At 40.5% G+C, this 25768-nt stretch overlaps 2 protein-coding genes across 5 annotated transcripts in view; both read right to left on the bottom strand.

The window, feature by feature from the left end:
- Positions 1-7248, bottom strand: part of abl1 (c-abl oncogene 1, non-receptor tyrosine kinase) — a 40251-nt gene extending 33003 nt beyond the window's left edge. Inside the window, exons 1-3 of one of the 3 annotated variants that reach the window (XM_081365637.1) lie at positions 7233-7248; positions 5547-5717; positions 5152-5391 (exon numbers count right to left, since the gene is read on the bottom strand). In XM_081365637.1, coding sequence (XP_081221763.1) covers positions 5152-5287 — 136 coding nt within the window. In that variant the 5' untranslated portion in view covers positions 5288-5391; positions 5547-5717; positions 7233-7248. Of the gene's footprint in view, positions 1-5151; positions 5392-5546; positions 6320-7232 lie in introns of those variants that run through there. The other 2 variants (XM_081365636.1, XM_081365638.1) reach the window with 2 other exon arrangements.
- Positions 7249-10413: 3165 nt separating this feature from the next.
- On the bottom strand, positions 10414-25542 carry exosc2 (exosome component 2). Of its 2 annotated transcripts, XM_081367024.1 has the most exons (9): positions 25327-25542; positions 24804-24905; positions 20172-20217; positions 19899-19988; positions 15442-15507; positions 11876-11944; positions 11323-11499; positions 10667-10795; positions 10414-10575 (listed from the first exon to the last, which is right to left on the bottom strand). In XM_081367024.1, exons 1-9 carry the CDS (start codon positions 25452-25454, stop codon positions 10495-10497), a joined length of 888 nt encoding a protein of 295 aa, XP_081223150.1. In that variant the 5' UTR covers positions 25455-25542; the 3' UTR covers positions 10414-10494. The 2 variants fall into 2 exon arrangements, with proteins under 2 accessions (XP_081223150.1, XP_081223151.1); XM_081367025.1 differs by lacking the exons at positions 11876-11944; positions 15442-15507 and having other exon boundaries at positions 10415-10575; positions 25327-25493.
- Positions 25543-25768: the final 226 nt, after the last annotated feature.

The raw sequence follows: 25768 nt of genomic DNA, 5'->3' as shown, positions 1-25768 counted from the left end.
TATAGATCTTTGAAGAGGTGTACCTGCATTATTATGCCATTATCATTATATTAGATGAAAATGGTCTCAGAACGACAATATTATCGTTTATCGCAATAATTTCTTGGACAATTTATCATCCAGCAAAGTTTGTTATCGTGACAGGCCTAGTGTTGACCAAAACATTTTTTGTTCATCCTTTAAAGATTGTCCCTATTTATAAAACTAAAAGTTTCAAGAACTCACAATTATTAAAAAAAAAAAAAAAAAAAAAAAAAAAAAGATTAAATTACCACTGTGAACAGTAGGTGGCTGCAGAGGACACTTATTGCCTATTGCCTATTCTCACTCCCTAATATCTATTTTGCCACTCATTTTGCTTTTGAATTAATATTAAGACATTATGAATGATAATAATTAAAGTTAACTTTATCTACACCTCAAATTAAGCTCAGTGCTCTGTCACCCCACAGTGCTACCACACACTCTCTGTAGACCTCAGTGCCGCTGATGCTAGTCTGAGCCTGTGAACTTAAAATGTAATTTCTGTGCGTTAAGTCTATTTATCATCAAAGTATTTGCTAAGTTATTTTGGGGGAAAATGTGAGTAATTGCATTGCAAGCTGATGTAAGGTGTGGCCCTAGAGCAGGGGTGGGCAAACTTTTTGGCTCAAGGGCCACACTGGGTTTTAAAAATTTGACAGAGGGCCGGCCCAGTAGCAGATTATGAAGCACGATCTCATGAAAGTGCGTATCTATACCACACATTTTATTTCTCGTGCCATTTATATGCCAAAAATGTTTTGTTTTTTTTTGTTTTTTTTTGCGTGCATGCTACACACTGTAAACCCCTTGGTTAGGATTAGGGGTGTGGAGTGCGTGCCTATTACACGCCATAAAGTGCATATCATATGCACGCGAAAACATATTATGCACTACAATACAATTCGTGGTATTCGCACTTTCATAAGATCGGGCTGAGCAAACAGACAATGTTGTGGCAATGTCTGTGCGAAATTCAACAACTGAGAGACGACATTCTGACAATACATTTTTTTTATACTAGATATCCCCCATTTAGCATGTTATGTTTTGATGTTAATTTTTAAAAATGTTAGATAATTATAGCCTATACTTTTTAAATATTGTTTATCCTTATTATTATTTAATGGCCTAACAGTAAATTAGAAACAAAACATCTGCAAGTGTACACTTAGAAGAGTAAAAATTACAGGTTACGTTAATTCAACTTTATTAAAACTGAATGGCAATTGCACTTCCAAAAGTCATACATTTGTGGAAATAAACGAATATACAAATTTATTTTAAGAATAATAAAATAAAACATAAAAGGCAAAGGGAGATCAGAACATTTAATGAAAAAAAAAAACGTGTTCTGCACATGGCAGACAGGGGAGCGTAGTCGAAAGCCGGACGATAAAGGTCGGTAAACGGAATCGGGCAGGATACATCCACAAATCCAGAGGAGCAAAGAAACTAAATAGCAGACAAATCAAAGGAAAAACTAAGGTGTGCAAGCGGTTACCAAACATTTTTTTTCTCATTGAGTTTCCAAAAAAGGAAAAAACATTAAAGGGTCATTTCACCCGTGGAGACATGACAGTGTATTGAAAGTGGGTCATTTATGTAGAAGAAATGTGAAATTATTTTTGAATTTGGAGCTTTCTAGACTGAGAAAAGCCAGAAAATGTATTTTTGGCTTATGTGGATGAAAGACAACAACTCCCAGAATGCACTTGCTTCGCTGCCCTACAAGGCCACTCCCAAGCCACGCCTACCGGTAAGACAGCGCAGTTGAGAACAAAAACATCAAGGCAAGGCTAGGCTACGAGTGAGTCTCCGTGACGAGTTTGCCCAAAATGTCCGGGATTCGGCTTTTGCGTTCTACAGTCGCCATTCATCATGTTTACTGTGGCGAGCAGGACGAGGCTGAGGGCCGCGGGAGAACGGCACGAGGCCGGTGGCGTGATTACTGACGACCGATACCTGTGAGGCACTGTTCTCGTATCTCGCACGGAGGAGCAGGTATTTTCTTAGCAATGGTAAAACGCACATCAACCGATCACTTGTTTAGCATTCATGTAAACATTACATTCAGATTCACCAATCGGGGTGAATTCAGTTAGATTGAAACAAAAGGTGAGCATGTAAACAATGGATGGTGACCGCAGAAAGCAAAAGCTGAATCCCGGACATTTTTGTCGATCTCGACGGCCGGACATGTCCGGGAAATAGAGTATGGTAACCCCTACTACTCCGCTTTCTTCGTCCCTGTTTTCTGCAGGTTTCTGCCGTTGAAATCAAACGCACTCGCACTGATCTGTGATAGGTCTGTTAGCGCATTAGGTCCAACCCCCTATGGGCGGGTTTGAAAGGGTGGATCTAGTGCTTGTAGTCTCAACAGAAATCCCCCCCTCTTACACTTCCTCCTACAATGACGCAAAATGACGATTTTTGCGTCATTGTAGGAGGAAGTGTAAAGAGGTAAATACAGATTTCTTTCGTCTCGGGGGAAAATGAAAAAATGTTGCATGACCATTCAATAGTATGACTGGGTTTCTAACAATGCAAAGCTTAATGCAAATGGGTGGAGTGTCCCTTTAACGTGCAACAAGTCTATGCGCTTAAGGCGCTGTCTGTTTGGTTTCCATGGTGACGCGTCATTGCTTGTTACGTGGCACACACACCGCAGCCACAACAGCGCTGAATGAATGATGATCTGCTTTTATGTCATTTTTCCTTTTTTACATTTGTTAGCTATGGCATGAAATATCTGATATTCCGATTGTCAAATATATGCAACGCAATATATATATATAACACAAAGTATTGCAAGAAAAAAGGCAAAATTAATGCGATCTTAAGACAATTTTTTTAAATACTCGGCGGGCCGGATTAAACAGCCTAACGGGCCGCATGTGGCCCGCGGGCCGTAGTTTGCCCACCCCTGCCCTAGAGTTTCTGCTTGCGCTCCTAAAATTTTAAGTCAAGGGCTCCAGCGCTCCTAATAAAACAAGTTAGTCTGGAGCCCTGCATGTGACCTCACAACACTATCATGTGACCTCACAGCGCTCATGTGACCACAATACGGTCATGTGACCTCACAACACGATCATGTGACCTGAACACATGCATCACTGCAAACATATGAAGGTGGACTCACAACATGGTCATGTGACCTCACAACACAATCATGTGACCTCACAACACGATCATGTGACCTCACAATGCTCATGTGACCTCACAACACTGTCATGTGACCTCACAACACTCATGTGACCACAATACGGTCATGTGACCTCACAACACGCTCATGTGACCTCACAACACGCTCATGTGACCTCACAACAATGTCATGTGACCTCACAACACGATCATGTGACCACAATACGGTCATGTGACCTCACAACACGATCATGTGACCTGAACACATGCATCACTGCAAACATATGAAGGTGGACTCACAACATGGTCATGTGACCTCACAACACAATCATGTGACCTCACAACCAGTGGCGGATACAGAACTTCATTAATAGGTGGGCCTGGTGAATATACGGAGGGGCCTCGGTTTTTTAAGCTTATATACACGCCCAGTGGCGTAACTTTGCTAAATCAGGTATATGTACAATAACATTACGATGTCCAGCAATCGATTTAAATAGTAGGCTACATGGGGTTTAATTTGTCGTTTAATGAGACGTATAGCGTAATATATGTTATGAATGCCGAAAACGTTCGCGAAACATATTCCTTATTGGTCCAGTGGTAGAGCTTTCGCCCACCGTATCAAAGGTTATGAGTTCTAATCCGCTCTCGTAGAGTTTTTTTTTTTTCTCGTAGAGTTTTTTTTTTTCTCATCAAAACCGATTATGTTCATCAGTGGTTGTATATCAAGCAGGGACACGTTTGTGTGTATTATGTTTGTGATTTCACCCGAATTAATGGAGTATCCACAAAGATTGAAGCGTGCGTCCGAGTGAAGATGGTGCGGCGTATGCGCGAGCCACACGAGAAAACACTGTATCCGCGCCACTGATCGCAGTGGCAACGAGCACTTTGATCACTTGATTAAAAAAAACACATTTCAGCGCTAGATCGCCTCTTATTTAAAAAACGAATGAAATGAATGTGCCGCGAGATGTTTTAAAAAGTGGTGGGGACAATATCGACCCTGGCAAAAAGCCTATGCAGTATGCACGCCTGCTAAATATGTCAACTATAGCAGATCGGTACTTCGGTAGTGAATTTAATTAGGCCTATACCTTGTACTCATGTCAGTCAGCCCTCTTGGGCCCGGCTGCTTTAAACCTGAAGGTCATCTGTCTGTCACTCACGCGACTCGCATGTAGACTATCACAACGTTAAGTCAGTGTGCGCCCGGAGAGCGGTGTTGCGTTATGGCATCACTGTACTGACACGTGATATAATATTTTTCTTTTATAGCTATTTTTCGTAGCTACTGTACATAAATGTCCTCAGGAAACTATTAAAATGAAATTATTTATTAATTCATTATTATTATTATTAAAATTAAAAATTTAAATTGTTTTTATTAATCTGATTGGGTGGGCCACCGGTCAATCTGGGTGGGCACGTGCCCACCCAGGCCCACCCATAAATCCGCGCCTGCTCACAACACGATCATGTGACCTCACAATGCTCATGTGACCTCATAACACAATCATGTGACCTCACAACACGATCATGTGACCTCACAATTCTCATGTGACCTCACAACACTGTCATGTGACCTCACAACATGATCATGTGACCTCACAACACGCTCATGTGACTTCACAACACTGTCATGTGACCTCACAACACTCATCTGACCACAATACGGTCATGTGACCTCACAACACGCTCATGTGACCTCACAACACGCTCATGTGACCTCACAACATGCTCATGTGACCTCACAACACGCTCATGTGACCTCACAACATGCTCATGTGACCTCACAACACGCTCATGTGAAACCACAACGCTCATGTGACCTCACAATACGATCATGTGACCTGAACACATGCATCACTGCAAACATATGAAGGTGGACTCACAACACGCTCATGTGACCTCACAACACGCTCATGTGACCTCACAACAATGTCATGTGACCTGAACACAAATGCATGAGCCTGGACTGACCGTGAACGGTGAACACATTGCAGTTCTGCGCTCCGGGCCGCGCCGCCTCCCGCTTCCCCGAGGCCTTGATGAAGGGCAGCGCCGGCAGACTCGGTCTCCGCTGGTCCCCGACGGGCTTCCCCGGCTGCTGCCCCATAAGGGCCCGACACACACACACACACACACCGGATCCCGGTCCCGACGAGTCAGAGTCCAGCGCCGGTCACGCATCCACAGCCAGATCCAGAAGCCTGTGCGGGTCTAACCACAGATCACAGGTTTAAACACTCAAACTGCATAAGAGTAGACATGAGCTGTGTCCCAAACGACGCACTGTACACTATGCACTCATAATAATATTGTATTAATAATGTAATAATAATGTACATCAACAATAATAATAATGTCATTCTCACGTGTCAGAGGAGGACGTAACATCAGTCTTCACGGTGATGACGTCACTGAAACCTCCACATGATCAACAGAAGGGGTGTGCTGATGAGCTGTCAATCATAGTGACGTCACGCTAATATGAATATCTCCAGGCCACTGGCTCATCAGACGTGTCAATAACTCGCTCAGATATGCTGATGTGCATGAAAGTACAGTCAATTATCATCGTTATTCACTTGAAGAAATGTCCAACAATAACTTTTAAATAGCAGATCTTCGATAGTGATTGTCAAGACTGATTAGTAGTGTCGTTCATGTTACTACATGTAGTAATAACTATTTAATTACGTTTGCAGCAGCTGTAAACAAGCACATCGACGACGAGATTTCAGCTAATTAAACACATGTAACGTTAGGTGTACAATAGAGTCTGTACTCTCACAGGAACTCTCACACGCGGTGTTGTCCCGATTAAACCCTCGGTTCGTGTAACTCTGACTTGTAGTGTATAGTTGGAGTTTGTTGGAGTTGTAGTTGAGTCTCTCGTCACTTCCGCGTGCAGTTCTCTCTCTCTCTCGAGATCCTGAGGCGAATATAAACGCTCTCCGCGCAGTCTTTATGCCTCTCCTGTCGGGCTCGTTTCCTCACCGAACATTCCCTGCACTCTTCCGCAGTTTTTTAGTGTTGGTTCTCGCCATGTCTTCCTTTTATTTCATAACTTTCAGCACTTTTCTTGAAGTCGCTCGTCGTCGCAGGAACCGCCATATTCGCGCACGCGAGCTCCGCTCGTGACGTCACACGCACGCCGCGCTCCTCGACAGGGCACCTGGCTGCAGCCTGCAGATCGGGGCGGGGCTGCACGTCTCGTTCCGCCCACATCTCTTCTCATTGGTTAGTGGCGTCAAGTCATGATGACGTCGATTCTAGCGGGTTTTCATCTAGGCAAGCTACTCTTTTTTCTGTTTTAATTTTAATTACAATTTTTAATTCTGAGTGGCGTTTAGTGTGACGTTAAAAGGAAGTAATTTAAAAAATAAGATCGTGTAACTTCACTCACCATATCATAGGCTACAAATAATTAGGGCAACAACGATACCAAAAGCATCGTGTGTATAGTATAGTGTGTGTGTATATGTGTAAATATGCACATATATATATATATATATATATATATATATATATATATATATATATATATATATATATATATATATATACGCACACATATACACATATACACACACATATATTTCTATGAATAAATTGATTAAATGTAAACTATTTTTATATTATTATTAGTATTATTAATAAGTATACATTTATGAAATTAAACATGAAACTGTAGTGTTTACCTGGGATAACTTATGTCTGCATAATTTTTAGATACTTTTGATATATAATCTGCAACTGTCTTTCGGTGTAGATATTGTGACATAGATTATGAAGCTGGAGAGAGCATGACATTATTTTCCTTGATCCTCTGCACTGCAAAACATTCAATCAGGAAGAACACGCGCTCATTCACGGGTTTTACAGTGCACTGTTCAGAGTTCAGAGACTGTGCTCGTTCCTAACCACATTTGAATAAGATTGTGGCCATTAACACATGTGGGGTTTTATGTGACTTGTTCATCTGATTTAGGATCTAATTATGTTTACAGATCACTTCTTTTGTAAAGTGTCACTGAAAATGATCCTATAATACTCACGGCTCGTCCTGGTTCTGGCCCGCACTCCAGTTCTCCTGTGTGGTGTGTTTGATGCAGTGCTGTAACAGAAGATTGCACACAGCACGTCTCCTGGGCACGAACACTGCGGCGACCATATCACAGTGCCAATATTCATCTGAATAAATGACTGTAAAAGCACTGGAAATTGTTTTACTTTCTCAAGGTGTTCTGACTGTGTGTACGGCACCAGCTGTGGTGATGGGAGGGTTATAAAGCTGATGTGTAGATCTATCTGAGCAAATGTGTTTGTAATGTTCATTCCAGTATTCACTGAGCTCTGGACCGCAGGACCGCTGATTTTACAGAGGTAAGTAAAGTAAGATAGCCTATGCAATGCAAAACCCCTGTGTTATTAAAAGTATTTATTTGTATCTTATCTGGTGTCTGCTGTTCCTGGAGGATTCCTCTTGAGGTTTCTTTGTTTTCTGCCTTTTTCTAATCCACATTTTTGAACTTTCACTCTAGTTTTTGCTGTGCTGTCACACCGAAGCCTCGATGACCAGATGCGGAGCTCTTCTTCTTCTGGGTCTGAGAGAAGCTTTTATTCACGTCGTTTAAGAGAACTGCATTCAGGGACCTGGAAAACTCATGGAATGTTAAAATAGCAATTTCCAGGCCTGGAAAAGTTTTGGAAAACTAAATAATCCTATAAAGTTTTGGAAGAGTCACGGAAATTTGTTTCAAATTATTTATAGAATAGAATATGTTTAAGTGATATTATTGGTTAAACAACTCACAATACTTAACGTTCACTCGATCCATCTCACTGCGGTGTTCCGTTAGATTTGCTCTGGGTGTGTGTGTGTGTGTGTGTGTGTGTGTGTGTGTGTGTGTGTGTGTGTTAACGTGGAGGGGTTAAATGCAGAAGACTAACTCCGAGTGTGGGTCACCATCACGTGTCACTTCCACTTTTTCTGCTCCCTTTCTAATATAATAATAAACTCCACTGTTTTTCGGGTGAATTCAAATAGGGACGTTATCTCGTTAATAACTGATGGTTATCCAAAAAGATTAATGGTAAATAGAAGGCAAATATGGCAAGCTGTTTTAACTTTTATTCATTTCCAGGATACTAATTCTTGATATCAACAATTCAATTATCACTAGTTAAAATGATAGTTATTGATATCAGGAATTAGATTTCTTACTATAGTTGAAATTCCAGTTTCACATATCAGAAATACAATTCTTACTAGTAAAAACCTTTATTTTTGATATCAAGAATTAAACTGTCACTAGTTGAAATGTCTATTCTTGATATCAACAATTGAATTTTCACCATTGACAATGTTAATTTCTGATATCATGAATGTGATTGTTACTAGTAAGAAAGCCATTTTAGATATCTGAAATAATATTGATATCAGAAATACATTTTCAGATATCAAAAATGATATCTGAAATTTTTGTGATTTTTGACATTTGAACATGAGATTTTTTTATTGTATATTTTGACTTGTATTCTCTGCTATGCTTTTAGGCACAGAAGGCACACAAGTGTGTCCGAGTTCAGATGTGTGCGGCACAGGCCTCATGGGTGTTTTACAGTAATCCTGCATTTCTAAAGCGGTGTCATGGCCTCGGATGTGCAAGGGTTCTGTGTGTTTCGGCTACAGCTGACGTGAGCTGGGGGAGTGTGTGAAGGATGTTAGTGTCTAACCACAGATGTATATGTACAAAAATCTAATTAATTTGTACAAACAGATATGTATATGTAGAGAGAAAGGTATATGTAAAGTTTCACCTATCTTTATCAGAACTAATTAAACCGTTTGATACCTAAATAAAATGCAATGAAATAATTGGCATGTTATTCATAAACAAACAATGCTGGTATTTTAACCGTAACCCTTTTCAATATCAAGTAAATCCATCATTTATTCATTTTAATAACATCTTGAGACTTGCTGAAAATATTCGACTTTTATTTAACTGTTAATAATTAATACTTGTAAATGTAAAGCAAATAACATTAAAATGAACAAAAAATAACTTGAAACTAAGTTCGTTGACATTGCAATGTGACAAGTTTAAAAGAAGTAACTGGATTATTGCTTGGAAATGTACATAATGAAACGTTTTCCAAAAAAATAATATTTATAACGCTATATATTGTTACCAGATAGAAGTAATTAACGGACTCAAAGTTCTGTTTTATACTACCATGTACAAGTCATAAGCATGTTTTCAAACGCATTTCCTGTTTACCGTGGCGTCGACGTCATCACTGCCACTAACCAATGAGAAGCGTTGTGGGCGGGGCTGCGCGTGCCCGATCTGGAGAGCTCTTCCGCCAATCGCTTCAGTTCCTTTTTTTATTCTTATACTTTTTTATTTTTATTTTTTTATCTCTCTGCATCTCCCGGGCACATTTTTATTCATTTATATTGTAGTTGTTGTTTTTTTATCTTTATTTTCTTTCCATTTCCTTGATTTACGTATTATAGTAACTTAATCATACATCGTTTAATTCATGCAGTTAAACACATGTATGATAATGTTACTTTAATTTAAAAAGTTGTTTATTTCCTTGAACAAACTCAAAACTAATTTTTCAAAATAAAAGTAAGAAAGCTATAAAAACGTGTCAATATTTGTAAACATTTTGATGCTTTGATTGCGTATTACTTATTTTGGCTTGTTTGGTATATATGTATATTTTTTTTGTTTCTTGTGTTTATTTTATTCTTTGTAAAGCACTTCGTCAACTTTGGTTGTGTTTTAAATGTGCTCTAGAAATAAATGATTGATTTTTTTTACTTTATTTTTTTTTTAAATAAAATAATTACTAATATATAATTTCAGTGCATATATCGTGATTATTGAAGCTCTGCCCTCTAGCGGCCTGATCCTGACTGTCACTCTATTAAAGGGACAGTTCACCCAAAAATGAAAACATTTTGGACCCCATTGACTTCCATTGTATTTTTTTTCTACACTATTGAAGTCAGTGAGGATCATCAACTGTGTTATTCAGCAGAACACAAAGAAACACAAACAGGGTTGGAACAACTTGAGGGTGAGTAAATGATGACTGTCATCCCAGCCACAATATTCCTTAACATTACAAACATAAAAGATAACATTTCTAACCTGGTACGAGGTTAACTGCTGTTTAACACGTCTTCCGTAATGTTTCAGATGCGTTTGTGTTTGTGCGAGGAACAATAAAACTTGTTTTCTGTCAAACTGATTTATTTATGTATTATCTGTAGGGTTTGTGTGAAGCGGTGTGTGTGTGTTATCCCTCGTGCTCGACCAGGCGCTGCCGTGTCTCCAGAACGATCTCCTCCATGGTCTCCGGCTTCAGGATGTCTTTAATCTGCAGGGAAACACAGACGTGAGGCTTCACTCCTCATGAGCGAGATGATGATGATGATACCCTGAGATGAAGATGATGATGATGATGATACCTTGTGTGGAAGCGCTGCCTCGTAGCAGTAGAGCACGCTGGTGTCGTACAGCAGAACCTTATGAGCGGCGAGAGCCAGCAAGCAGTTCCTGAGCCGCGAGATCACCTCCCGATCCGACACCGACACCGGCTGGACAGAGACGCCACATTATCCCACAACAGAAGACAAACAGAAAATCCACTGGTTCTTCACTGAATAACTTTTGTAACTATATTTGTAATGTGTATTTTATTAATAAAGTGCAGTTATTTTACATTTGATCACAGTTTCTGAACCTGAACTCCTGAAAATCTTAAAACACTGTTTATTTCAGTCGTGTCTTTGTCCAGTTGTGTCTATTTGCTGCGATCGCTACTTTTTTATTTGTTCTTTTTTAATCACTGAGTGTTTACTCGTCTTTAATAATGCTTGACATTTATATTAGTTCGGCTAGTTGTTCTTCTACGGTGTTTTTACGTTCGAGTAAGTGTTCTTTAGCCTGATGATGATATTCAGACACAATTAAATGTTTTTGCAATAATACTAAATGTGCATGATATCCAAGGTTTTTTTTTTTTAACCTTATTGGAATAGAAATTAAGAATCGAAATCGTTAAAACTCCAGCGATCCCGAACCGCAGTGCGGACAGAGATATGGAGAGCTAAAGCAGTCTGACCTCCATGCTGGTGTAGAACCCTCCGGCCTCCTCGTCCTGCGTCTCCGGCGTGGGATAGAGCCACACGTATCCGTTGTTTCCCAGGATCACGGACGCGCCGCACGGCAGGTTGTGGAAGTGAGTCTTCTGTCTCTTCACCAGCGACGGCGAGACGAGCACCAGCACTCCCTGACCCAGCTGAAACACAGGCAAACATCAGTGTCCGCGCTCCTGAACTCCTCAAACGCCTCCATCCTCCGGGAACGAACACGTCACAGTATTCCTCATTATAATAATTAATGCGCAGAATAAAGGGGCAGGGCCTGGTTGAGTTAGTTAGTAGTGTGTTAAACTGGTGGTTATGGTAAGGGGTGGGACATTTCCCAAACACACTCGAAGCACTCGACCAATCACAACACACTGCTCCAGCCGACCAATCAGAGCACAGTGTGCTTTTCAGAAGGAGGGGCTTCATAGAGACAGGAAGTAAACAGAGCGTTACTGACAGACTGGGAAGAGAGGAGCCGCAACAGTGGAGAATATGGGGAGAATAACGTTTTTGATTGTTTCTCACCTTCCCGTACTTTAAGCTGCGTGTGTGAAGAGAGAGAGCGCCGTCCGAGAAGATCGACTGAACCTCTGCCTTTGAACAGTTAAAGAACACAGCTGGAGATAACAACAGGAACTGATGAACACCTGAACTGATGAACACCTGAACTGATGAACACCTCAAACTGATGAACACCTGAACTGATGAACACCTCAAACTGATGAACACCTGAACTGATGAACACCTGAACTGATGAACACCTGAACTGATGAACACCTGAACTGATGAACACCTCAAACTGATGAACACCTGAACTGATGAACACCTCAAACTGATGAACACCTGAACTGATGAACACCTCAAACTGATGAACACCTGAACTGATGAACACCTCAAACTGATGAACACCTGAACTGATGAACACCTGAACTGATGAACACCTGAACTGATGAACACCTCAAACTGATGAACACCTGAACTGATGAACACCTGAACTGATGAACACCTGAACTGATGAACACCTCAAACTGATGAACACCTGAACTGATGAACACCTCAAACTGATGAACACCTGAACTGATGAACACCTGAACTGATGAACACCTGAACTGATGAACACCTCAAACTGATGAACACCTCAAACTGATGAACACCTGAACTGATGAACACCTCAAACTGATGAACACCTGAACTGATGAACACCTGAACTGATGAACACCTGAACACCTGAACTGATGAACACCTGAACTGATGAACACCTGAACTGATGAACACCTCAAACTGATGAACACCTGAACTGATGAACACCTGAACTGATGAACACCTGAACTGATGAACACCTCAAACTGATGAACACCTGAACTGATGAACACCTGAACTGATGAACACCTGAACTGATGAACACCTGAACTGATGAACACCTCAAACTGATGAACACCTGAACTGATGAACACCTGAACTGATGAACACCTCAAACTGATGAACACCTCAAACTGATGAACACCTCAAACTGATGAACACCTCAAACTGATGAACACCTGAACTGATGAACACCTCAAACTGATGAACACCTGAACTGATGAACACCTCAAACTGATGAACACCTGAACTGATGAACACCTGAACTGATGAACACCTGAACTGATGAACACCTCAAACTGATGAACACCTCAAACTGATGAACACCTGAACTGATGAACACCTGAACTGATGAACACCTCAAACTGATGAACACCTCAAACTGATGAACACCTGAACTGATGAACACCTCAAACTGATGAACACCTGAACTGATGAACACCTCAAACTGATGAACACCTGAACTGATGAACACCTCAAACTGATGAACACCTCAAACTGATGAACACCTGAACTGATGAACACCTGAACTGATGAACACCTCAAACTGATGAACACCTGAACTGATGAAAACCTGAACTGATGAACACCTCAAACTGATGAACACCTCAAACTGATGAACACCTGAACTGATGAACACCTCAAACTGATGAACACCTGAACTGATGAACACCTCAAACTGATGAACACCTGAACTGATGAACACCTGAACTGATGAACACCTGAACTGATGAACACCTCAAACTGATGAACACCTCAAACTGATGAACACCTCAAACTGATGAACACCTGAACTGATGAACACCTGAACTGATGAACACCTCAAACTGATGAACACCTCAAACTGATGAACACCTGAACTGATGAACACCTGAACTGATGAACACCTGAACTGATGAACACCTCAAACTGATGAACACCTCAAACTGATGAACACCTGAACTGATGAACACCTGAACTGATGAACACCTGAACTGATGAACACCTCAAACTGATGAACACCTGAACTGATGAACACCTCAAACTGATGAACACCTGAACTGATGAACACCTCAAACTGATGAACACCTCAAACTGATGAACACCTGAACTGATGAAAACCTGAACTGATGAACACCTGAACTGATGAACACCTCAAACTGATGAACACCTCAAACTGATGAACACCTCAAACTGATGAACACCTGAACTGATGAACACCTGAACTGATAAACACCTGAACTGATGAACACCTGAACTGATGAACACCTGAACTGATGAACACCTCAAACTGATGAACACCTGAACTGATGAACACCTCAAACTGATGAACACCTGAACTGATGAACACCTCAAACTGATGAACACCTGAACTGATGAACACCTGAACTGATGAACACCTCAAACTGATGAACACCTGAACTGATGAACACCTGAACTGATGAACACCTGAACTGATGAACACCTCAAACTGATGAACACCTGAACTGATGAACACCTCAAACTGATGAACACCTCAAACTGATGAACACCTCAAACTGATGAACACCTGAACTGATGAACACCTGAACTGATGAACACCTGAACTGATGAACACCTGAACTGATGAACACCTGAACTGATGAAGTCAGAAGCTGGTCTAGAGGAGCAATGTGAACTGAACGGATCATGATGAAATCAAAATAAGGAGTTTATTACATTTTGATCAAAGACTATGACAAAATTGTATTGCTTTGAAATCAGTGTTATTTCAATTATTTATATACTATTATAGTATTTATTCATATTTTGAATTAGCTTGATTTCCATATTTTCAGTTTAGCTTTAATTCTAGCCTCAAGTTTTTTTGTTGCATGCATTTGTTATTTTTAATACTTTTGTATATTTCTGTTTAGCTTTATGTTTATTTCAGTATCAGATCTAATATTTTTTGTTATGTGCTTTTGTTAAAAAAAAAAAAAGAATATACCTATTTAGCCTTATTTCAATTTTAGTATTTTTATGCGCTGTGTTAATTTTTACAATACATTTTATATTTATATTTAACTATTTTTATTTAAGTTTTAGTAATTTTGTTACGCGCTTTTTGTTAGTTTTGTTATTTCATATTTCTGTTCAGCTTAAGACTTTAGTATAAGTCTTCATCTAATATTGATATTGTACGTAGAGCTGCACGATTCTGGAGAAATGGAGGATCACGATTTTGTGGTTTCAAATACAGATCATGATTCTGAACAGACAACTAAACTAACATGTAATTTACTAGACACTCTGACAGAATGTTAATAGCTGCAGTCAGTTATAAAAAACCCTAATTTGAATTATAAAAAAAAAAAAAAAAAAAAAGGTTCAGTGAATGATTCAATGACTCACTCATAAATACTTCTCTCGTTTCATTACTGGATGAATCAGTGTTTTTGAACGAATCTCTTGAATGAATGATTCATGAGTCACTAAAGTAAACAGAAACAGTGTTAAAAGGTGATTTGCTCAATTTTGATCGCTATTGTAGACATCTGAGTTTATATATGAATTATAAACTTTTATCCCAGTACTTCTGTGATAATTGAGTTATTGTAAGATGGAAATAATGATAATATGTGGCTGAAAAGACTTTCATAATGCTGTTTGTGAAAATATATACTGAACGAATCAGTCAGAAAAATCTAATCAAAGGAATCAAGTCAGTAAATGTGGATGTCATGTTGTCTGTGGATGATGATGATGATGATGATGATGATGATGAAGGATACGCTGATGAGATCTCCTTCCTGAAGATAATCTCTCATGGCCAGCTCATCCTGCGTCGATCGCCGTCTCTGACACACACACGCAACAAACATCCACACACTTTACTCAGGGTACCCCCAGGATCCTCCAACTTAAATTCAAGGCTTTTTAAGACCTTTTTAATACCATTTCAAATGAAATTCAATGCCAACTTCGTACCAATTCCGACAGAAGTATGAGGGGAAAATGTCAAATCTGTATACATTTTAAACCCTAAAAAATAATTATTTACAAGTAGACTACTTGAATTAAATAATACATTTTATGTAAATTATCAGTCATATAAAATATATACGCAGCAGCGTTGTAGCGTGCACGTGTGTAGGCCAATGTTAATTTTGGCAGCCATTTTTGATTTAGTCTTACTCTTTATCTTCAGACGAAAATGCTTATTGGTCTTAGTCACATTTGAGTCATTCTGCCTTTCATAGTGTTAGTTGACGAAATGTGTTTACATTTTTTGTCAACTTTTAGTCATTACTTTTAGTCAAACTCCAGTTACTTTAATTTTGGTAGCTATTTTATATGTAGTCTTTAGACAGAAAATGTCATAATTATTCTCTCTAGGCCAATTTGATTAAGCTTATGAGAAATTAAAATTAAGCTTACAGGCTGTATTGACATTGCACTCTTTAGCAGTAGCACTTGTGCAATTCTACATATCCCTTTTCCTTAGTTCTGCAAATTTTTAGAGTGCCGTACCCCCTCTCTTCCACTTAGACTGCAGTCACATCTTTCCATTAAGGGACAATATTTGCCCCATTTAATCGATTTTTCCATTTCATTTTTCACCTTTATACCTTTAAAAAATAAATAATGCTTTAAATAAAACAATGTTCAATAAGTATTCAATGTTAAAAAACGTTTAATATTAATAAAAATATGATATTAAAATCGCCAGTAGGTGGCGGTAACTCATTGTCTTTGTCAAAGCCACAGATTTTGTTGCAAAATAGAGCAATAAGCCTGACAATACTGTTTAAAATGTAGTACATCACTTAATGTTACCCTTTTTTTTTCTTTTTTTTTTTTTTACTGTTGTATAAAATCAATGTCACATTTGAAATCGTGTGGATAGTCGGGAAACATTGCATTCTTGGTCGCATAATGATCAACATTAAAAACACTGCTGTATATCAGCCTGCATTTTGATCGCAGATTTAGTCGCACAAACAGCGCAAGCGGCTCGTGACAGAACACAAGCGGCGCGTGACAGATCTTCTCAAATGAAGATCGCTGAACTCCAGCTTGTCTGTGTTTTCAGATCATCCGCGCTGCTTCAACAACGTAGAGAGAGCGCGCGTGGATGGCTGTGGCCAGACACTACTGAAAAGACCGGGTAGAAAACATGTTCTTTTAACAGAAAAGCTCTGATTAGTAACCATAGTAACGGGTGCGCACGCTTTCGCGCGTTCTTCTATGACGTGAAGCGCGAGGTGCACTCAACGTTACGCGACACATTTTTAATTAGTCTACAACAGTTAATCTTGTTACGGTATGAATTTAATCATAGAAAAGGCAAAAAAATAAATAAGACATTTGTAACAAAATCCAAGACTTTGTATACCAAATTCAAGGCTTTTAAGGCCTTAATTTGAGATTATCAAATTTAAGACTTTTTCAATGCTTTTAAGACCCCGCGGGTACCCTGTTACTGCACCGATATGAGCTCATAATAAATGCATTATATTTGATGTGCATTATATATCATGTCATTATATTTCCATGTGTATATACAGTGGGGAGAACAAGTATTTGATACACTGCCGATTTTGCAGGTTTTCCAGAAAATCACATTGTATGATTTTTAAGTAATTAATTTGCATTTTATTGCATGACATAAGTATTTGATCAAGTCAAGTATATTTATATAGCGCTTTTCACAATACAGATTGTATCAAAGCAGCTTCACAGTATTAAAATAATATAACAAGGTTTGTTTCTAGTGGAATTTATTGATTGATAAAATTAAATTAAATATCCCCAAAATATCCGCAACTGAGCAAGCCAAAGGCAACAGTGGCAAGGAACCGAAAAACTCCATCTAGTGACCTAATGGTGTCCTAAAACTCCATCAGGTGACCTAGTGGTGTCCTAAAACTCCATCAGGTGACCTAATGGTGTCCTAAAACTCCATCAGGTGACCTAGTGGTGTCCTAAAACTCCATCAGGTGACCTAATGGTGTCCTAAAACTCCATCAGGTGACCTAGTGGTGTCCTAAAACTCCATCAGGTGACCTAATGGTGACCTGAAACTCCATCAGGTGACCTAATGGTGACCTGAAACTCCATCAGGTGACCTAATGGTGTCCTAAAACTCCATCAGGTGACCTAGTGGTGTCCTAAAACTCCATCAGGTGACCTAATGGTGTCCTAAAACTCCATCAGGTGACCTAGTGGTGTCCTAAAACTCCATCAGGTGACCTAATGGTGTCCTAAAACTCCATCAGGTGACCTAGTGGTGTCCTAAAACTCCATCAGGTGACCTAATGGTGACCTGAAACTCCATCAGGTGACCTAATGGTGACCTGAAACTCCATCAGGTGACCTAGTGGTGTCCTAAAACTCCATCAGGTGACCTAATGGTGTCCTAAAACTCCATCAGGTGACCTAGTGGTGTCCTAAAACTCCATCAGGTGACCTAATGGTGTCCTAAAACTCCATCAGGTGACCTAGTGGTGTCCTAAAACTCCATCAGGTGACCTAATGGTGTCCTAAAACTCCATCAGGTGACCTAGTGGTGTCCTAAAACTCCATCAGGTGACCTAGTGGTGTCCTAAAACTCCATCAGGTGACCTAATGGTGACCTGAAACTCCATCAGGTGACCTAATGGTGACCTGAAACTCCATCAGGTGACCTAATGGTGTCCTAAAACTCCATCAGGTGACCTAGTGGTGTCCTAAAACTCCATCAGGTGACCTAGTGGTGTCCTAAAACTCCATCAGGTGACCTAATGGAGAAAAAAAAAAATCACCTACCAATCAGTAAGAATTCCGGCTCTCACAGACCTGTTAGTTTTTCTTTAAGAAGCCCTCCTGTTCTCCACTCATTACCTGTATTAACTGCACCTGTTTGAACTCGTTACCTGTATAAAAGACACCTGTCCACACACTCAATCAAACAGACTCCAACCTCTCCACAGTGGCCAAGACCAGAGAGCTGTGTAAGGACATCGGGGATAAAACTGTAGACCTGCACAAGGCTGGGATGGGCTACAGGACAATAGGCACGCAGCTTGAGAAGGCAACAACTGTTGGCGCAATTATTAGAAGATGGAAGAAGTTCAAGATGACGGTCAATCTCCGTCCATCTGGGGCATCATGCAAAATCACACCTCGTGGGGCATCAATGATCATGAGGAAGGTGAGGGATCAGCCCAGAACTACACGGCAGGACCTGGTCAATGACCTGAAGAGAGCTGGGACCACAGTCTCAAAGAAAACCATTAGTAACACACTACGCCGTCATGGATTAAAATCCTGCAGCGCACGCAAGGTCCCCCTGCTCAAGCCAGCGCATGTCCAGGCCCATCTGAAGTTTGCCAATGACCATCTGGATGATCCAGAGGAGGAATGGGAGAAGGTCATGTGGTCTGATGAGACAGAAATAGAGCTTTTTGGTCTAAACTCCACTCGCCGTGTTTGGAGGAAGAAGAAGGAAGAGTACAACCCCAAGAACACCATCCCAACCGTGAAGCATGGAGGTGAAAACATCATTCTTTAGGGATGCTTTTCTGCAAAGGGGACAGGACGACTGCACCGTATTGAGGGGAGGATGGATGGGGCCATGTATCACGAGATCTTGGCCAACAACCTCCTTCCCTCAGTAAGAGCATTGAAGATGGGTCGTGGCTGGGTCTTCCAGCATGACAACGACCCGAAACACACAGCCAGGGCAACTAAGGAGTGGCTCCGTAAGAAGCATCTCAAGGTCCTGAAGTGGCCTAGCCAGTCTCCAGACCTGAACCCAATAGAAGATCTGTGGAGGGAGCTGAAAGTCTGTATTGCCCAACGACAGCCCCGAAACCTGAAGGATCTGGAGAAGGTCTGTATGGAGGAGTGGGCCAGAACCCCTGCAGTGTGTGCAAACCTGGTCAAGAACTACAGGAAACGTATGATCTCTGTCACTGCAAACAAAGGTTTCTGTACCAAATATTAAGTTCTGCTTTTCTGATGTATCAAATACTTATGTCATGCAATAAAATGCAAATTAATTACTTAAAAATCATACAATGTGATTTTCTGGATTTTTGTTTTAGATTCCGTCTCTCACAGTTGAAGAGTACCTATGATAAAAAGTACAGACTTCTACATGCTTTGTAAGTGGGAAAACCTTCAAAATCGGCAGTGAATCAAATACATGTTCTCCCCACTATAGATCATGTCATTATATCTGATGCATTATGAAGGAGTTTCTCACCAGCTCTCCTCCGGGCAGATTGACCGACGACAGCAGCAACACTGAATCCAGACGCGAATTCGTTTCGACTTTCCACCGTTTCTGCTGCACCTGTTGTTATAGAGACACACGTAATGATCAGAGACACACACACGTTATCAGAGACACACACGTGATCTCACACACACACGTGATCTCACACACACACGTGATCTCACACACACACACACACACACACACACACGTGATCAGAGCTTCAGAGACGACCATCACACATCCATCATAAACACAAACCTCAGTGATTCTTCCAACAACCACGTCACCGACCTCACCGTTATACCTGCGGGAGAGAGAGAAGAGGGTGTGTGTGAGAGAGAGAGAGAGAGAGAAGAGTGTGTGAGAGAGAGAGAGCGCGAGAGAGAGAGAGAAGAGGGTGTGTGTGAGAGAGAGAGAGAGAGAGAAGAGTGTGTGAGAGAGAGAGAGCGCGAGAGAGAGAGAGAAGAGGGTGTGTGTGAGAGAGAGAGAGAGAGAGAAGAGTGTGTGAGAGAGAGAGAGCGAGAGAGAGAGAGAGAGAAGAGGGTGTGTGTGAGAGAGAGAGAGAAACATCTAAAAGACACCCATGATGAAGCACTAAAAGCACATTTTGCCCTCCAGAATAAACTCCAATGTTACTCGACCCTCAATAGAACCACTAAATTGGCCAGTTATCTATTTATTAAACATTTTAAAGAAAGACAAATCCTCTCCAAATACAGATTAAGTGACCATGATCTAGAGATAGAGAGAGGAAGACGTAGACTAACATGGACAGAGAGAGAGCAGAGGATCTGTAGACACTGTGACCTACAGCACATCGAGGATGAGTGTGTGTGTGTGTGTGTGTGTGTGTGTGTGTGTGTGTGTGTGTGTGTGTGTGTGTGTGTGGACAGAGAGAGAGCAGAGGATCTGTAGACACTGACCTACAGCACATCGAGGATGAGGAACACTTTCTGCTCTTCTGCTCTAAATACTCCAGTATAAGAGAAACCTTTCTGCCCAGATTTGAAATCTTGATTCCATCATTCTCTGAACTGAGTGACACTGAGAAAATGTTCTTCTTACTGGGAGAAGATGATAGTACCATAGACATAATATACATAGACGCCCTATTGGCCGCTTTGGAACGTTGCTGCGATACGTCAACGCGTCCACCATTTTGTGGAGGGCAAGACTGCGCTGTAATCAAATGCAAGTAAACTGCTGAGCTGCGGTTTTTCTGTATAAAAACCAAAAAAAATTACATTTATCAACCGATTTCGGTGGTTTGTATGTGGTGTACAAAAAAAGTTCCATCTGTAGTTAGTTAAACTCTCGATAGATAGACTTATATTTTATTTTTATTTTTTTAATAAGGAATGGCCAAAGCTCTGGCTTGTCATGTATTTAGCTTTTCATTCTTGGATAAGAATTGTGAACACCCCCATACTGAGATATAATTTAATTTTCACATTAAATTAAATAAAGTTTTCTTATTGTGGGAAAAGCATATTCTGTCATTGACCCGATTTTAGCAATAACAAAGATAACTGATGGATCATTTATGGTAATATGATATGGTACAACTACAGTGCAATGCAAAGAGTAAATATAAGATAAAGTGAGAGGTAGGCTAATAGTAAATGGTTTAGTCAATAAAATAAACAAACAGTATACAGTAAATAAAATAGTAATGAAAAGTATAATTATATAATATCATAAGTACTAATATAATAATAATAATAATAATAATAATATATTGATAATAGCATATAGTTTATGTATACTATAATAATAGCAGTAGAATATGAAATATCAATTACAGAATATAGACAATAAAAAATAATAGGTTAAATAGTTACTATGAATAGTAAAATAATTTGACAGCATAACTATAATAGATTGATAATTGTAAGTGGTATATTATTATAATAACAATAATAAATAATGTAAATTTATACATTTTAAAATATTATTACATAGGCTATATAAAATAAAATGATGCAACCCTGTCTCTTTTTGTTAAATTTCAGTTTTTAAAAGGTATAAGAAGCTATACAAATCAAGAAATAAAGTAAACGATCCAGTCAAACATACAGCAGGCTACACTGTTATAATAGCCTAAATATATTAAGTTATGAAACTTCACTTTGCCCTCAGCCAAAACAATCTGCCAAGGAACAAATTATAGATTAATGAAACCAAAGATCGCCCGTTAGATAAACACAAGACGAATTATTCTCACTAGACTGACAGCGACGAACGTCAGAACTCAGAAGCACTATAGCCGAGGCAAGGCTGTTCTCGGCGGGGTACATGAGCGCTGAGCGCCCGCGGGGATCGCTGGATCTCACAACTCCGAAACCGTCAGATAACATTTTTAAAAAGGCGCTATCTTTATAAATAAACCACAGATTTGAGCTTTAAACAACTACATTGTCGACTGAAAAACTCTTAAAACTACATTTCGTGACACAATAACAGTAGTATTTTTAAATTTCGTGGCCTTTCTCCTCTGAAAATAAAAATAGTAAATGAAATGCAACCAGAAACAAATTTTCAGTTTTGCTTGAGAAAGGTAATTCCCTGAGACCTGTTTTCAATTGTGTGGCGATTTGAAAAGCCCCAAGCAGCACACGAAATAGGCATTTTTCTCAATTCTCGTTATGAGAGGTATGGGAAAGTTGCCCTCCGCAGTATGGCGGCGCCGTTGACGTACGATCCAGCGGCCAATAGGGCGTCTATGTATATTATGTCTATGGATAGTACAGCTGCACTCGCGGCTAAATATGTGTTAGCTATTCACAACGCCAGAGTCAGCTAATTCTCTAGAGAGACCCACTGTATTTATTCATTTATTAGGATAGATTGTGTTTATTTATCTATTTATTTATATTTACTATGCTACATATGACATGATCTATACATATATGTTTTATTTGTTTTATTATTTATATATGTTGATGCTTTGGCAACATTGTGTTACACAGTCATGCTAATAAAGCTCATTTTGAATTGAAAAAAAAATTGAATTGAATTGAGAGAGAGAGAAGAGTGTGTGAGAGAGAGAGAGAGAGAGAGAGAGAGAGAGAGAAGAGTGTGTGAGAGAGAGAGAGAGAGAGAGAGAGAGAGAGAGAGAAGAGTGTGTGTGAGAATGTGTGAGTGAGAGTGTGTGTGTGTGTGTGTGTGTGTGTGTGTGTGTGTGTGTGTGTGTGTGTGTGTGTGTGAGTGTGTGAGAGAGAGAGAAGAGTGTGTGTAAGAGTGTGTGTGTGTGTGTGTGTGTGTGTGAGTGAGAGAGAGACAGAGTGTGTGTGAGAGTAAGTGAGACTGTGCGAGTGAAGAGTGTGTGAGTGAGTGAGTGAGTGTGTGAGTAAGAGTGTGTGAGTGAGTGAGTGAGACTGTGCGAGTGAAGAGTGTGTGAGTGAGTGAGTGAGTGTGTGAGTAAGAGTGTGTGAGTGAGTGAGTGAGACTGTGCGAGTGAAGAGTGTGTGTGTGAGTGAGTGAGTGAGTTTGTGCGAGTGAAGAGTGAGTGAGTGAGTGAGTGAGTGAGTGAGTGAGTGAGTGAGACTGTGAGAGTGAGTGAGTGAGTGAGTGAGTTTGTGCGAGTGAAGAGTGTGTGAGTGAGTGAGTGAGTGAGTGAGTGAGTGAGTGAGTGAGTGAGTGAGTGAGTGAGTGAGTGAGTGAGTGCGAGTGAGTGAGTGAGACTGTGAGAGTGAAGAGTGTGTGAGTGAGTGAGTGAGTGTGTGAGTAAGAGTGTGTGAGTGAGTGAGTGAGACTGTGCGAGTGAAGAGTGTGTGAGTGAGTGAGTGAGTGTGTGAGTAAGAGTGTGTGAGTGAGTGAGTGAGACTGTGCGAGTGAGTGTGTGAGTAAGAGTGTGTGAGTGAGTGAGTGAGACTGTGCGAGTGAAGAGTGTGTGAGTGAGTGAGTGAGTGTGTGAGTAAGAGTGTGTGAGTGAGTGAGTGAGACTGTGCGAGTGAAGAGTGTGTGAGTGAGTGAGTGAGTGTGTGAGTAAGAGTGTGTGAGTGAGTGAGTGAGACTGTGCGAGTGAAGAGTGTGTGAGTGAGTGAGTGAGTTTGTGCGAGTGAAGAGTGTGTGTGTGAGTGAGTGAGTGAGTGAGTGAGTGAGTGAGTGAGTGAGTGAGTGAGTGAGTGTGTGAGTGAGTGAGTGAGTGAGTGAGTGAGTGCGAGTGAGTGAGACTGTGAGAGTGAAGAGTGAGTGAGTGTGTGTGTGCGAGTGAGTGAGTGAGTGAGTGAGTGAGTAAGTGCGAGTGTGTGAGTGAGACTGTGAGAGTGAAGAGTGAGTGAGACTGTGAGAGTGAAGAGTGAGTGAGACTGTGAGAGTGAAGAGTGAGTGAGACTGTGAGAGTGTGAGAGAGAGTGTGTGAGAGAGAGTGAGTGCGAGTGAAGAGTGAGTGAGTGAGTGAGTGAGTGAGTGAGTGAGTGAGTGAGTGAGTGAGTAAGTGCGAGTGTGTGAGTGAGACTGTGAGAGTGAAGAGTGAGTGAGTGTGTGTGTGCGAGTGAGTGAGTGAGTGAGTGAGTGAGAGTGTGAGAGAGAGTGTGTGAGAGAGAGTGAGTGCGAGTGAAGAGTGAGTGAGTGTGTGTGTGCGAGTGAGTGAGTGAGTGAGTGAGTGAGTGAGTGAGTGAGTGAGTGAGTGAGTGAGTGAGTGAGTGAGTGAGTGAGTGAGTGAGTAAGTGCGAGTGAAGAGTGAGTGAGACTGTGAGAGTGAAGAGTGAGTGAGACTGTGAGAGTGTGAGAGAGAGTGAGAGTGAAGAGTGAGTGAGTGTGTGTGTGCGAGTGAGTGAGTGAGTGAGTGAGTGAGTGAGTGAGTGAGTGAGTGAGTGAGTGAGAGTGAAGAGTGAGTGAGACTGTGAGAGTGTGAGAGAGAGAGAGAGAGTGAGTGTGTGTGTTCACCTGGTCTTCAGCGGCTTCACACAGATGAGTTTATTGACCCGCTCCACCTGTCCAGCCACTGACGCCGTGAGCCGATCTTCATCCATGTACGTGCCGTGACCCCTGAGACACACACACACACACACACACACTGAGGATGAGGAGTCACAATCACACACACACTGAGGAGGAGTCACAATCACAATCACACACACACACTCTGATAACATCAACAGACTGATGGACGAATGTTCTCAGTTCAAGCCAGTCTGGAAGAACATTTCTGCCACTTTGCTATTGCAAATAATAATAATGACGATATAAAAAGTCAATTATGAGAGAAAATCATAACTTCCATGTGGTAAATGCTACTTAACATGTAATAATTTCGACTTTAGCTCATAATTATGACTTGAAAGGAAAAGCAGGAATACTGATATTAACAATTAAAGTTTTCACTCTTTAGTTTACACTATTTTCAAGGCCTTTTAAACGTCCCTGATGTATCAGATCCAGCCCGGTTCCGGTTCCGGTTCGTGTTTACCTCATGAAGCCCGTGTCAGATGTGATCACATCTCCAGGAACCACCAGGTGTTTGTCGTCCCGGTGAGACTGTGATGTTGTGAGAGAAACATGTTTGTGCAGCGCTGGAAGCCTCATCTCCACCGCCATGCTTACACACACACATACACACCGACCGGAACCGCGCACAGTGGCAGAAAGCGCGCGCCGATTTCATAATAAAAGTTCGACTGTATTCATTTAAAAGTCGTCATGACGACGACTTTTGACACTGAATTATTAATTAGTTAAATATCACATTTTAATTTTGTGTTGTACAACTTGGCAACTTTTATTTTGTAATAGGATGAGTGTCCGCTAGAGGAAAGCATTGATTTTATTATGAGAGGTTGTGCGAATTAAAATAAATAGTGTAAATAAATAAATAAAGTTTAAATAGGTTCACAATGTTACGCATACAAAAC

Source organism: Scardinius erythrophthalmus, assembly GCF_964197995.2.
Source record: "Scardinius erythrophthalmus genome assembly, chromosome: 5".
Classification (NCBI taxonomy): domain Eukaryota; kingdom Metazoa; phylum Chordata; class Actinopteri; order Cypriniformes; family Leuciscidae; genus Scardinius; species Scardinius erythrophthalmus.
This window is presented reverse-complemented; position numbering and strand designations above follow the sequence as displayed.

Bases quoted from the DNA above. Each gene is read 5' to 3' on its own strand.
- exosc2 (XM_081367024.1), bottom strand. From the start codon at position 25,454: ATGGCGGTGGAGATGAGGCTTCCAGCGCTGCACAAACATGTTTCTCTC. The intron at 20,218-24,803 runs GTGAACACACAC...TCTCTCCCGCAG, and splicing joins GTGAAGCCGCTGAAGACCAG to GTATAACGGTGAGGTCGGTG. The intron at 15,508-19,898 runs GTGAGAAACTCC...TGTGTGTGTCAG, and splicing joins ATCTGCCCGGAGGAGAGCTG to AGACGGCGATCGACGCAGGA.